Source organism: Onychostruthus taczanowskii, unplaced genomic scaffold, assembly GCF_017590055.1.
Source record: "Onychostruthus taczanowskii isolate IOZ18803 unplaced genomic scaffold, ASM1759005v1 scaffold40, whole genome shotgun sequence".
NCBI classification, from domain to species: domain Eukaryota; kingdom Metazoa; phylum Chordata; class Aves; order Passeriformes; family Passeridae; genus Onychostruthus; species Onychostruthus taczanowskii.
Genome location: NW_024501460.1, coordinates 4,501,871 through 4,515,356, shown reverse-complemented (window position 1 = coordinate 4,515,356; position 13,486 = coordinate 4,501,871). Strand labels below are relative to the sequence as shown.

The 13,486-nt window shown below is 42.7% G+C and overlaps 1 protein-coding gene across 11 annotated transcripts in view; it reads left to right on the top strand.

Moving 5' to 3' along the window:
- The window catches only part of RREB1 (ras responsive element binding protein 1), a 123,009-nt gene that overhangs the window by 85,079 nt on the left and 24,444 nt on the right, over positions 1–13,486 (top strand). For all 11 annotated transcript variants that reach the window (XM_041413169.1, XM_041413177.1, XM_041413168.1 and 8 more), the window contains one exon: positions 13,046–13,235. In XM_041413169.1, coding sequence (XP_041269103.1) covers positions 13,046–13,235 — 190 coding nt within the window. The remainder of the gene's footprint in view (positions 1–13,045; positions 13,236–13,486) is intronic.

Genomic DNA, 13,486 nt, shown 5'->3' with positions numbered 1-13,486 from the left:
ACAAAATGTTTTATGCTTTTCTGCCTTCTGAGGTTAGGGAATGATGTGGATTTTGGCTTAAATGAGCCTTTCTTAACAAGGAAAAATTATTTATTAATTGTTCGGGAAGGTGCTTGAATGTTGTGTTTTGATTCAAGTAATTGCCTCTGGGACTCCTGAAACTGTTTTATTTCCTGTTTTTTACCGTAGAAAAATGTAGAGCCAGATACATGAAAATATAAAAGAAATTTTTCATGTCTAGTTGAAATATGTAGAAAGGAGATTGTCTGTTTGCAGAAGCTTGTCAATATTTTAAACTTATTTTGAGACATTTAACTCTAATGATCTAATGGTGAAGAATTGAGCATCTTGAAGTGTCAACACTCACTTCTGGATACAGGTTCTTAATAGAGTGGCATGGAGCAGAGGCATCCCATTCTATTAAATGGGATTCATTCCATTAAATTTTCCCTTTCCTAAATTTTTGTTTAGAAAACCTTGGTAAACACATATAAAATATTTTTTAAAGGTGTTGTGCATGTTGCAGTTACTGGGGAAATGAGTTGAAAGCTTGGTCCATTCAGTAGTAGTTAATTAAACATACTTTGCTGTTTCTGAAGTAAATAGGGTAAATTTTCATTATAGATCAAAGCTGAAACAGTTGTTTTCCAGTAAGAGCTCTGCAACCCCTACAAAATGGAGTCTGGAACAATTTTGTCTTACACTTCATGCTTTAGAGAATGCAGCTGACATACTAGGTCATTACCCTCATTTTGAAGTTTCTCTGAAGATAGGACCTCTTTGCAAAGTTATACTCCATGGACCTGAGTGGAGAGGTGAATTTTCTTGCTTTGATAAGATAATGGAATAGATACCCTTCTAGCTTGGCTGCTTTGCAATCTGCTGTGGCAAGGCAGAAAGACACAGTGGCTGTGGAGACATGCTGTTCCTCTTTATGCAGCTCTTGCTCTAGTATTAGACTTGCTTTGGGATAATACTCTCCTGAAATGGGTTTTGCTACCCTTGATTCTGTTGAGCAGCAAAGACTAGAATGTGTCCCTAAATAAACTCACAGTTGTCAAGCTCTGTGGGTATGATTGAACAGTAGTGCTGGGATGCTTATCTTTATAGAATTGTCTAGGTGATAGTAAAGGGGTTTTTGTCAGGTATTTGCCTCAGCCATTTAAGACGTGTCAGTGAAGACAGGACAAGGAAGATGTGGTCCTCTCTGGGCAGCTAATATATTAAGGTGCAACTTAGCCTGCCCATCTGGTTTAAACCACACCTTTTGTCCTAGTCTAGACAAGTCAAATGACACTGTCTGCCTGGCCCAGCCTAACAGAAAATCCTCTAGTAAGCAGAGCAGTTTGGATTGCTGTTAAAGTGACTCTTTCATCCCAAACGAAGCGGGTTAAAATCCTTGGCCAGCAGGGGCTGTAATCCCCTGGTTCCCAGGGTTCTGCAATGCTGTTTGTAGGATTCAACGAGACACAGAGGAAGTAGCATGCCTTTCTCAGTCCGGAGTACAAGTGATTGAAGTCCTTTTGGTGAGGCTTAAAAGGGTGTTTTTTTGAGTGAAAGAGCCAAAGAAAAGAGAATATTTTGCCAGAGTAGCAGAGCAGGAGACCTGTGTATACAGGTGTACTTGTGGCAGGGAAGCAAACTGCGGAATGTTAGAAGGCTTTCATCAAATCCTCTTGTTGCCTTATTGTAGAAGACACGGGGAAGTAACTCTTGTTAAAAGTTCAGACAAACAAAAAAAGCACAGTAACTGTGTTGTGAGCAAAGGGCAGGGAGTCTAACACCCCCAGTCTCCTTTTATTGCCCATATTGTAAAAGCAGAGTCACTTGATGAGGACCTAGGAGGAAGGTATTGGATGTGTATCCCAGAGCCAGATACTCTGGCTCATTTGGTGGTTCATTTGGAGCTATTGCAGTAGGCAGTAGCCCGGCACAGACTGTTTTGTCATGATCAAAAATAAGTGATGCTTAGTCTGCCTAGCCAGTGCCTTTTGTTGTAAAGGCACATGTCAAACATCCAATTCCTTTTTGCCCCCCTAGCTCCTATATAGAGGATTGCAGACTGGCTCTGAAGCAGTTCAACAGTGTGCACTGCCTCGATTGTGGCACCAGGCTCCCTTCAGGCGTGCATCCTCAGCCGTGGCAAGGTGCCAGGGTGGCAGGAGCTCCTGCCTGGCTTCCCTGTGGTTATTTCATCTTGCCATTTCAGAGCTGCTGTGTAGATACAGCCTCTTGCCCCCAGAGCTGTGGGAGTCTGTCTGTCCCCACCACCCTCTGCTAAGCAGCAGAAAAGGTAAGGCTGTCTGGCAGCCCTGGGTTTAGTATGTGAGCAGCTAATTTACAGGGTGGGCCATCACCCTTCCAGATACTGTCAAATGAACAACTTTAAATCACAGGGTTAGCTGTTCAAAGTCAGATGAAAAGACACTCCCCATTGTCTTGCCCAGAACTGCTTTTTCATGTAAAACCCAGAGCAGGGAGCACCTTATTGTTTACTTGCAGCAGAATAAACAATTCTTAATCCACTGATTGTGTGAGAGGGGCTCCTGGTTGGGAGAGTATCTCTTGATTATGTAAAATCCTAAATCGTGCATCTTTGTCTCCTAATTACGGTAGGAACTGCCCTGGTCTTGAGAGTAATAATGGGGCCCTTTGTCCCATTGACAATGGGCTGCATCTCCTTCATGGCATTACACCCCCTGGTCAGTCTCTGTCCCTTTGAAGCCCTGTGTCCTGCACCCTAATTAAAGACATGAGCTGGCCCCCGGCAAGGTTGTCTGCAATGCCCATTAGCAGTGGGAGGTGGCCCAGGAGTGCTTTCTGACCCCCTTGGCCTCTCTACCTGGATTATTTAAAGAAGTCTGCTTCCCTGCAGCTGGGGCCTCAGGACACGGTCTATTTTGGTGAGTTTGTATCTGAGTGTTGATATAATTAGCAGAGAGCTGAAACGCTGCACAGCCAATAGGGAAAATGAGAAACCTCACAGAGTAGGGGAGTTTCTCTGGAAACTTTAGTGGCGCAGGGTTGCTGTCAAACGTGAAACTGTGCTTGTAAAGGTCACCTGACAGCCCTGAGCAGCGTCAGCAGGGGAGATGTCAGGATTTCCCGGGGAGAAACCTCTCCAGATGCTACGCTGAGTTTCTCCTCTTTCTTTTGCAAATACAACGGGAACAGGCTTAAAGGAAAATGTGTAGCTTTTAAAAAAAAGTACATGAACTATAAAATTCCTCTCTTGGATTTCACTGTAGCCAGAGCATACCCTTTTTATTTCCTCTCCTTCTTCTCCAGAAGGTTTAGTGCAGTATGCTGTACCAAGAGCTAAAGTATTTTTAATTTTTCTTTACTCACAGCAGCAAAGAGACAATTATGCAGCCTCTCATGTCTAGGTGTCTTCCGGTGGAGAGGAGGAGGGAGCTGGTTGTGGTGTTGCAGTTACCTCCTTTCTTAGACTCATTCCAAAATCATTTCTCAGCCAGGATAGTTGTGCAGTTTGAATGTGGTAAAAGGCTGCTTCTTAATGAATATCATGAGGCTTTCTGATCACATCTGGTTCAGTATGGCATTGCCTCCAGTTACAAGATTTGGTTTTGCTATATTTTTGTAAGATATAAGTAGACATTGCAGTGTGAAAGTTACTCTTCGCCTATGTCACTGAGCTGACCTGGTGGCCAGAACTAGTAGGTGCCTGTTGCCATGAATGGATTCAGGGGAGATTAAGTTTTTTTACCTTCTACATAGCCTGTCCAAGCAGTGATTTAATATATTAAGCTTTGTAACTTGAAAATCCTGGGCATATTTTCACAAGGACAACAAAAGCAGTTCTCTTCCCCCAGGGTTACGTGCTTCTGTAAAACCTCCAAACAAAGAACACGAAAAGCTGTTCACAACCTACCTTGTTCTTCAAAACAGCCTGCCCAGGTTTTGCTGAAATTGCGTAGTGGTTGAACACTGCCATGGAAAGCTATTGTTTTGAACAGCTCACAGATCAGTAACAGGCACAGCAACAGAAGAACTCAGGCCCTGGAAAGAAAAGTGTTAGGAGTCTCATCGTTAGGATCTGTGGTTGTCTGCCTCTAGTTTTGCCAGGATAATCACTGTGAGGTCCTGTTTTTGAAAACACTTATGGGTGAAAAATGCTGTCGTCGTTTCTTGGTGTTACCTGGCTTCCCCAACATGGAGTGGACAACTTAAATGTCATAGGAATGTTCTTCTGGACTCTGTGGGCAAATTGGAGATATCTGTCACGTGCAGCTTGCAATTCAGGCAGGCTGGTCACCAGGTTTCCCCTTTTGCCAGCACATCCACATTCCTCAGTGTGTGGTGGGACGCTGCCAGGCACCTGGACCTATGTCCCAGTCTTAAATCATATTAGATAATGTGCATGAGCAGCCCCATTTAAGTCAAGACAAGAGGAAGTGGGTTTTGGGTGAAAAAGATATCTTTCTGCTTAGAATATGGCATGTTTATTGCCCAGTTACTATTCTTCAAAGCAGTTCTGCACCCTGGCTTTAGGGAGATAAAATAGTCAAGAAAAGAAATGAATGGAGATTGAAAATGTATGGAGATTATTTCAGTCATTAGCACCAGTAGAAAAGACTAGTACAATATTTGGTTGTTTTTGAAGCAGTTGTCTGACCATGTAAAAGTACATTGAACTGAATGTTAAAAAGGAAAAAAAGAAAACAGCCAGGAAAAGACCCTTAAGTGTCATTCCTGTTTTTGCAAATGCCTATCTAAGCAAGTTTAGGAATTCATTTTCTATCTGTTCTCTCCTTATATAGTAGGGATAATCCTTCTGGCTTCCTTACTCTGAAGCACACTGCTCTCTACATGGGGCAAGCCTTTTGTGGGAAGAGAGTGTTAGTGATGCTACAAACGTACAGGAGTGAGGGTGTTTGAAAACTATATGTTATTTGCAATTAATTTTACTGTGAGACAAAACTGTGGGTTCCTGGTGGGAAGAGGAAGCTTCTTCCTGCTAGTTGACACTGCTGTTATTGGAAGCAACTTGAAGGATGAATGACAAGTCATCTTTATTCAGCATTGTGAAGTTATATACTACTTTTCTCTCTGTCACAACTGTTGATGTGCACACAGCCTCATTCCTTGTTAGCATTTCAAAATAAGAAACATTGTGCTCTTTTAATGAAGATGGATAATTCTGAGGTTGTTGTATCCTACACAGTTGTTCGGAGGGACGGAGAGCACTCCAGCATAGACATGTTCATGGACCTTCTTGAGCTCTGCTTTTGGCATCCTATATTTTGGGCCCAATACTTCCTTTTTTAGTCACTAAGACTGTACTAGCAAGGACAGTTTAGGTAAAAATTGCTCTGGAGTAATTGAGAACTAACACAATGCTACAAAACTTCTTACAGCCAAAGATGGAGGTGACAAGGGGCAGTGGTGTGACATTGCCAATTCAGCTCTCAAGCTGTTTGCTCAATGTCTTTCTGATACAAACTAGGAACCAACTCCTAATCTCTTGCTGGCAGCATTCTCAGTGCAGGAGCAATTCCATGAGACAGCTGATGACAATGAAGTCCAGCTCTGGTAAATGCTATGACCAGAAATATGCAGTGGTACAATGCAATTCTTGGTGAGGCAGAGGAGAGGGTGTGCAAGCAAGCTGGTGAATGCATCCTTTTACTGAGCAAATGGAGAAGTAGAATCAGTGGGTTGTCTTGCAAAAGCAGAACAGAACTGCATGCTACGTGCCTTTTGAAGTTGCTGTTCAGAAAAGAGAGCTGGGAAACATCTGAAGAGCAGCGCGAGTCCAACGCTGGCCTAGAAGTGGTCAGCTCACATCAGGGAGCTCATTGTGTGAGGAAACTGGGAATCCAGAGCAGCCGGATAAAAATATGGGCTGGTGAATGGACACAGGGAGTGATGCTCTCATGTGAAACTGTGTGCTGTGTCACATGGTGTTGAATATCTTAGCTTGGCTGCCAGAATAGAAAGTGGGTAAATGCAAAGCTGACTGTAGAGGAAAGCTGCTTGTAAAAGGGCATGCAGGAGGGAAAAGGGGCTGAGCCAAAAGAGGTTATTAGCACGCCTGCCTGATCCTAAGGAGGAGGATTTGTTTATTCGCAGGCTCTCTGAGTGCTGGGTGCTGCTCAGCGTGTTGGCAGTCATGTCTGCATGCTGAGCATATCTTAATCTGCAAATGTAGATAAGGGCAAGGGGCTGCAATCCAGATTCAGCTGCACCTATTGGTGAGCCCTGTTCTCATCAGTGGATGCTCATAGGATAGAGAAACCTCTGGAGATGTATTTCTCCTTATGTTACTCATGAAAAGCGGTGGCCTTTTTTTAACATGTTAGACACATAGATTTCTTTTTTAACTCTTGCTGTTAATTTAAAAATTAGAGAAGTACTTGGCTTTCATATTTGAAAGATGTGTTAGAAGATAGGAAGAGCTTTTAATTTCTTACCTTGAAAGAATACCAGAGGGTTCATATGAGTTTGTGTGCACAAATAACTGTTGTGCAGCTTCTAATTTCGGTAGCTGTAGAGGACTATTCTGGTCAGGTTTTTTTGCCCCCCAGATATGTTTGTCCTAACTATTAAACCCTGTATTGTTTAAGTTGATTTTCATCTCTTTCTCTGTGATTCTGTCCAGCCAATTTGTTGACACTTCTGTTTTTTAAAACTTTGACCTTTATTAAGTAAAAAAAGTAATTATGAGAAAATTACTGCTTTGTGTGAGTGTCTGCAGGCCATCTCCCATTTTCCCATTATTTTGTTATAGTTGCATGTTAATTGTGCTGAAGTACTACTGTTTCACCAGGGCAGAGATGTTTAAATCTGGCACTGTTGAACTGTTGCTGGTAAGTGCAATTCATTACAGTGTTAGGAAGAAGTTTTTGCTCATTTTTCTTTGCTCACACACAAAGGAAGTTTAAACATGACACAGCATGGCTTGTGCCTTTTTATTAAACCTTACAGCAGTTAATTGCACTGGAGTTACTGGTGCAGACACTGGCTCTGCTGCATGCTGACAAATTTCTGAAGCACAACATCACCCTGGTTTATATCGGGTCTGTCCTGGCTCCTACACGATACTTTTCTTGCCCGAACCACAGTGCAGCTGTAGGAATGTACATAACGCTGTGCATCCCTCTATTAATAGAAGGGTTGGTACAGGGGGTTCAGCCTTGGCTGCACCCAAGGGTGGCTTCTTTGAGGGAGAGGATTAAAGAGTGACAGACGGAACATCGGTAACAAAATCAGACGCCCAGTGGGGCGGTGGAAGGGGGGAAAAGTTAAAAGAAAAGTGCCTCTTTTGCCGAGGCAGCGAAGCAGCATGCACTGAACATCTAGCGGGTTGTGTCCGTCCCCTTAGGCACCAGGGAAGGGGAGGGGAGCCTCTGCAGCTGGCAGGGAGTTGGCTCCTGGTACTGCTTGCGGTTCCAGCAGAGCCCCATAGTGGTGGGCGAGGTCGAGGTGGCAGAGCAGCAGGTCCTGCGGGGTCAGACACGCTGGGGAGCTGCGGGGGAGGGAGGCAGGAGCGGGCATTGCGGGACAGCAGGAGGACCCGGAGGGAGGGAGACAGGAGCGGGCATTGCGGGACAGCAGGAGGACCCGGAGGGAGGGAGGCAGGAGCGGGGTTCGAGGCACTGCTGCTTTTCCATCACTCATCTGCAGCAAATGGGAGAGATTAGTGCGGCTGTTGGATGTTATTTCCCAAGGCTCTGGGTGTGGAGGCCAGGAAAGGTTATTTTTTGGTTTTCTTATCCAAAAGGAGATGAGTGTCTGGACCTGGGTGGGGTTGCACAGGAGCAGAAACCAGTTGGCTCTTTCTCATCTCTCTCACTTTGCCTTGTCCCAGAAGAAGTGAAAGAGAAGCAAAGGAATGCTTTCCTGAAGGGGAATATGTCCGTATGCTAGCTTTTCTTTCACAGATGGTGAAAGCCCTTGTGTTTAAAACCATCATTTCTCCATCTCCCCCTCCTGCCAGGCTCCTGCAGCGGGACATTGCTGGTGTGGAGGCTGGGAGCCTGCTCCCACCACCGGTGTGGATGTGAGTCATCAGCAGGGAATCACCCATCTTTCTCTTCTACCCGGTTGTGTTATTTTTAGGTCAGCATAGGAATTTCTTTGCTCATGAGAGCCACATTAATTCTGCAAATAACTTTAAGAAAGAAAGGAGAATAATAGCAACAGAGGTAGAAAAATACACAGCACCAACTGGGAATTTCAATGGGAGGAGTTAAACAACTTCATAACTTAATTGTGTATTAATGACTTCTGTCTCAGGATATGTTTAATTCTTTTTGTTTGTTTTCCTTGCTTCTGTTTGTGGAAGTTGCTAAAGAACACAGACGGGAAAGGAACAAAGTGGTACCAAGCTTTTTATTTTTGATAAGGCCTGGAAATTAAGACTGTTTTTATTTGTTAACATCCACAATATGAGCAGCTTTGTGTTAGAGAGCTGCCTGGGTGAAAACTTCAGGTTTTAGTCTGTGTGGTTTCAGAAGTGCAAGCAGAATAATGGTAAATGTCACTTGCTCACTCAGCAGTCTCGGGTAATGCAGAGCATAGTGTTTTGTTTAATTTCTTGGTAATGTAATGGTAAATATAAATATTCGGCATTTTCGTCTTGACTACTGAAATATAAAATGTAGCAGGATTTAGTGGTTGTTTGCCTTACTCTTAATCAAAATCAAGACTTACTAATTTTGCTAAAAGTTTGGCTCTGCATTTCCTTTCTAAAACGTCTTTCCATTTCTTAAAGAAGAACAGCTATTTCCTCTGTGACGGAGACACTGCTGGCAAGTTGGAGTTGTCTCAGAGGAGAGTGTAATGCAAGGCAACAGGCACTGCTTATGTAAACTTTTCTTGCAGAGATGCCACTTAGAAAGTGCAGCAAATGCTGCCTTGCCCCCTTGGATGAACAAGCTTTGCGAAGCACTGACTATTTCTTAAAGCCTGTTAAAATGATTTTATATCCTAATTAGCATTACAGATTTCAAGAATACTAACTTATTTTAGAAGAGAGCTTTTTTAATGGTGTGTTTTTACACAAAGATGCATACACTTGTCTGCATTTAGAAAATTTTAAAAAGAAAGAGAAGAAAAAGGTGCACTGGTCTAGTAGTAATTAATCAGACATGCCTGGTGTCATACATGGCCTGAGCACCAAGGGCAGCAGCTTGGTTGTTGCATTGTTATATTTTGGTTGTGCTTTTGTGTTCTAGGAGTTCTGTTTCCTTACCTGCTTGTTTTTTACACCTCTGCCAGTGAGCCAGAGCCTTAGTATTATATTTGCGTTGTTGCAGATATGAGTAAGTTTAAAACATAAAGGCAATTTAGAATTAAAGTAATTTTAAAGGGGCCTTAGCTGCTAAAACCAGTTTTTTTCTTTTTTATTTAAAATTTAGTCTCTGTACTTGGAACTGAACAGCTTTTTTCTCCCTACTCTGTAATCATATTTATAGAAAAATTGAACACTGTGGCCAAGACTAGCAATCACATGATAACACACCAGCTTTTATTAGATACATCTGGAAACTTACCTTGCAAGTAGTGCTTTTATCTCTGCAGAGGTGTTGAGCCACTGCTTGGCCTGTTGTGCTGACAACTTCAGAACCTGTTCCCATCACTGTTCTCTGCAGCCATGCCATCTATGTTTGACTTGGAACTGCACATGAGCAGACTTCTGAAATTTTAAGGAGAGGGAGACTTTTCTGTTGGGTTTATTTGTGTTGTTTTGGAGGGTTTTTTGTATGTTTGGGTGTTTTTTGTGTTGTTGTTGGGTTTGTTTGGTTGGTTTTTGCTGGTTTTTTTTTTTTTTTAAGTTCATCTTGAGCAAATTATTACCATATGTTTCAGATGCTTTATTTGATATGCTGGACTTTTCAGACTTTCCACAATTACTAAATTTTTTTTAAAGCAGTTTAAACAATATGCAAAAACATTCATATCACCTAGGATTCCCTTCCCTTTTCCTTTTTAAACAGTGGATCTAGCTTTAAAAGTGTTGTAGACAGTGACACTATCAAAGATAGAAAATAATACTGATGACAAAACAGAGAAATTAATAGTTAGACTTCCTTAAAAAAACCTAATACTTCCAGTTAATGCACTGTTAGGCATGGCAACTTACTCCATTTTAAATTAACACAAGACTTAGTCAATGCAGTGGTGCTTGCCTTAACTAGTTAGGTTTTGACACTTAGTAGCTATCAGCTTTTCTTGGAGGTGCTAGGAGTCCATACCTGGATCACAGTGGAAGGCAGGGCATCCACAGCTCCTTCCTGTGTGGCTCTGTAAGCTGTGCCGCCAGGGCAAGGTGCTGAGCCCGGGTGCAGTGCATTTATATGCCCTGAAGAGCCTGCAGCTTGAGATGACAGGCATGATTTATCTGGATGTTTCTTTTTTCAGCCAGGTCCTTCTTTCTGACCTAATGAAAAATGAGCTTAATCTTCCTTCCACACGCTCCTTTTTGTTTGCTACTTCTTCACTCACAGCAAGGAAAATAAAAGATAAGGAAGAAAGAGAAAAATAAATACACTTTATAAAAGAGAAAGCTTATATTCCTTTTATAAGATACATTACTTTTGTCTGGGGGAGGAAGGGTGGTTCCCTGTGCGTGGAAAACACCATTTTTAACTTGCAAATTTTTACTGTCCTGAGACTAGCAGTTGATACAGGTGTACTGTGAAGGACTTTCACATGGGTGTTTGCTCTGAAAGATTAACTCTCAAGTGCAGCTTTTGATGGGAGACCCAAATAATAAAGTAGTGCTGAAAATCAGCGTGTTGCAAGAGGGAGGTGAGGCGGAGTGCAAGATGAACAAGGCACACCTTGTGGGATGTGGATGCTGTGTGGGATGTGTGGCTGCTTGACAAGGAGCACTGGCTCCTGCTCAGCCCAGATCCTGGGGGTACAGTGGCAGGAGTCAGTGCTCCCAGGAGCTCTGTGGTGCCATCACTGTGCCTGCCTGTAGCTGTGCCTGCCCTGTCACACACAAGGGTATACAACTCCTGCACTGGGTTCCTGGGCCCAGGACAGGCCAGGCACACTGGGACCCCAGAGATGCTTCAGAATGCCCTGAAATCAGGGTCTGTGTCCCTCTGCAGAACAGTCTGCCATGCTTCCAGTGGTGCAGGAGAGTTGTTTCCAAACCCTCCTTGTTTGTATATTGACATACCAGGAGGAACATGTCAGAAGCACTGCTTGTTTTCATGCAAGGTATTTTCATCACCTCTAAGAGCAATTAATTTCAGTAGCCTGCAAGTTCTTCAGATGACTACTCATAATTTTTTAATGCTCTCTGGCCCCCATTGGTTTTGGTGGTTGTGTGTTTGTCTTCACTGAAGATGAAAGCTTTGCATCACAGAATAGGTGGTGCCAAGTGAGCTGGAGGAGAGCAGTAGATCCTGGTGCTGAAGAAGTACTATGTGTTGGCCATCCCACCCCACCCCCCTGAGATTGTTGTCACACTTGGCATACCTCTTTAAGTAAACATTAGCTTTGTAAATGGCATTGGTTTGGTATTTAATGGAATGCAGGAACTATGTCAGCAGTAATTATACAGGTAGGATGCAAGTGAATTGACAGGAGGGTTAAAACAGATTAAACCTTCAGTGCATATTTATGTCCAAGCTTTCTGGGTACTGTGATAACAATGGCCGTGTTATATACACTTCACACTTGCTTCTTTCACCACTCAGGACTATGAGTCCAGTTGCTTTGTGGGTGACTTGGTTATCTCCTCGTTTTCAGAGAATAAAAAAATGGCTGTGGGAGTTTATGTAATGATAAAATGAACAACAATGGGAGTTTGTTAGGGATAGGACAGGGAGGGGGTGGTTTCAAGATTTTGTCAGAAGTCATTTCTAATTGCAGGATGTTTTTTTTAATGAGTAGGCACATGTCCTTTTCCTTGATGTAGAGAGCAAAGACAGCATGGGGAGAACCAAGGCCATGGGCAGATGTGAAAAATTCCTAGTGTGTGTAATATTCTCAGTTACAAAATCTGACTGCCTCAAATCCACTGGTATTTTGCTTCTGGGAGACCCGAGCTTTGGCTGGGAGCTGGACCTATAACTACAAGGAACTTGAGGTTGAGTGAAACTGTGTGTCACTTACTGAATGCAGAGTGGACATGACCTGTCATGCTGCAGAGCTCACATACCAAATATTTAAAAGGCAATAGGCTTTGTTGATGTGTTGACCAAATGTTGCTGCACAGGCCTTTCTGCTTGCAGCATAGCTTTGATTGTATTTTAATGCAGTGTTTTATGTGAGAAACCCTTGTTTAGCTGAATTTGGGATTTGGAAACTTAAGAAAAACAAGAAATCATAGCAGTAGAGTGTGGGTAGGAAAAGACAGTGCTTCTGCATTTTTCTTCAGGGCAAACTGGCTGTGAAGGGGGTCTAAAAGTGTCAGAAGTGTTGAACCTGTTTCAGGTCTTGCTCCTCTGAACCTTTCTCCCATTCAAGGAGCAGTAGTTTTCCTTTTCAAACAGTCTATTTCTCATAACAGCTTTGAAAAATACCAGTGAAAGTTTAGAAGGCAGTGTGATGAAGATTCACACACAGGTATTTGAGTGGCATGCAGTAGTAAGTTATAAGTAGTGGATATGAAAGGTGCTGCTTTTACATTTGATTTCTACTTAGGTCAGATTTAACCTTTCCTTGTCGCTGATTTTTTTAAAATGTTGTTTATTTAACAGGACTTTTCAGTAAAAATGAAATTGTATTAGGCCATTGAAATTTTTTTTGCTGGACAATGAAAAGGTTTTCAGAAAGCTGTTACCTCAGCTGCCATTCTACTGTCTGCCCATGTGAGATTTCAGTTCTCATATTCTTTAAACTTCCAGTGGCCTTACTAGCCAGAAACTGGCAGAAGGTCACTGTGACCAAAATGGCCTTTTGTGGTGATAGATTTTGACACACTGTGGGTTTATTTTGTACTTAGCAGGTTCTTGGTATCAGGGGGTGAGAGGAAAGAGGATGTCCCAGTGCAAGAAGAATGCTAGATCTTAAGCTTGCAGCAGTCAGTAAATAATCTCTGTTTTATTCCTCTCCTTTCCAGGTGTGACATCTGTTGTATCACCTTCCGTACTCATCGGGGCTTACTGCGCCATAATGCAGTTATCCACAAGCAGCTTCCCAGAGATCCCATGGGAAAGCCTTTCATTCAGAACAACCCTTCAATTCCAGCAGGCTTCCATGACTTGGGATTCACGGACTTCTCCTGTAGAAAGTTCCCCCGCATTTCTCAGGTACTCTCTCTTAGTGGTAGCTTAAGGTGCCAGCTGCTACAGTGCTTATCTGATAAGGTCATTGAAGGATTCATCCTGCATGTAGAATATTTTCTGGAAGGTACACCACCACAGTTTGTGTAGACTTTAAACACTTCATGCCTCTCCCTTTTCTTTTTTCATCTAAAGAATACTGGCACTGGGTAATGTGCCAATAACATTACAGTTATCCACTGTAATGGCTTTTTCACCATTACAGTGGATAACTACCA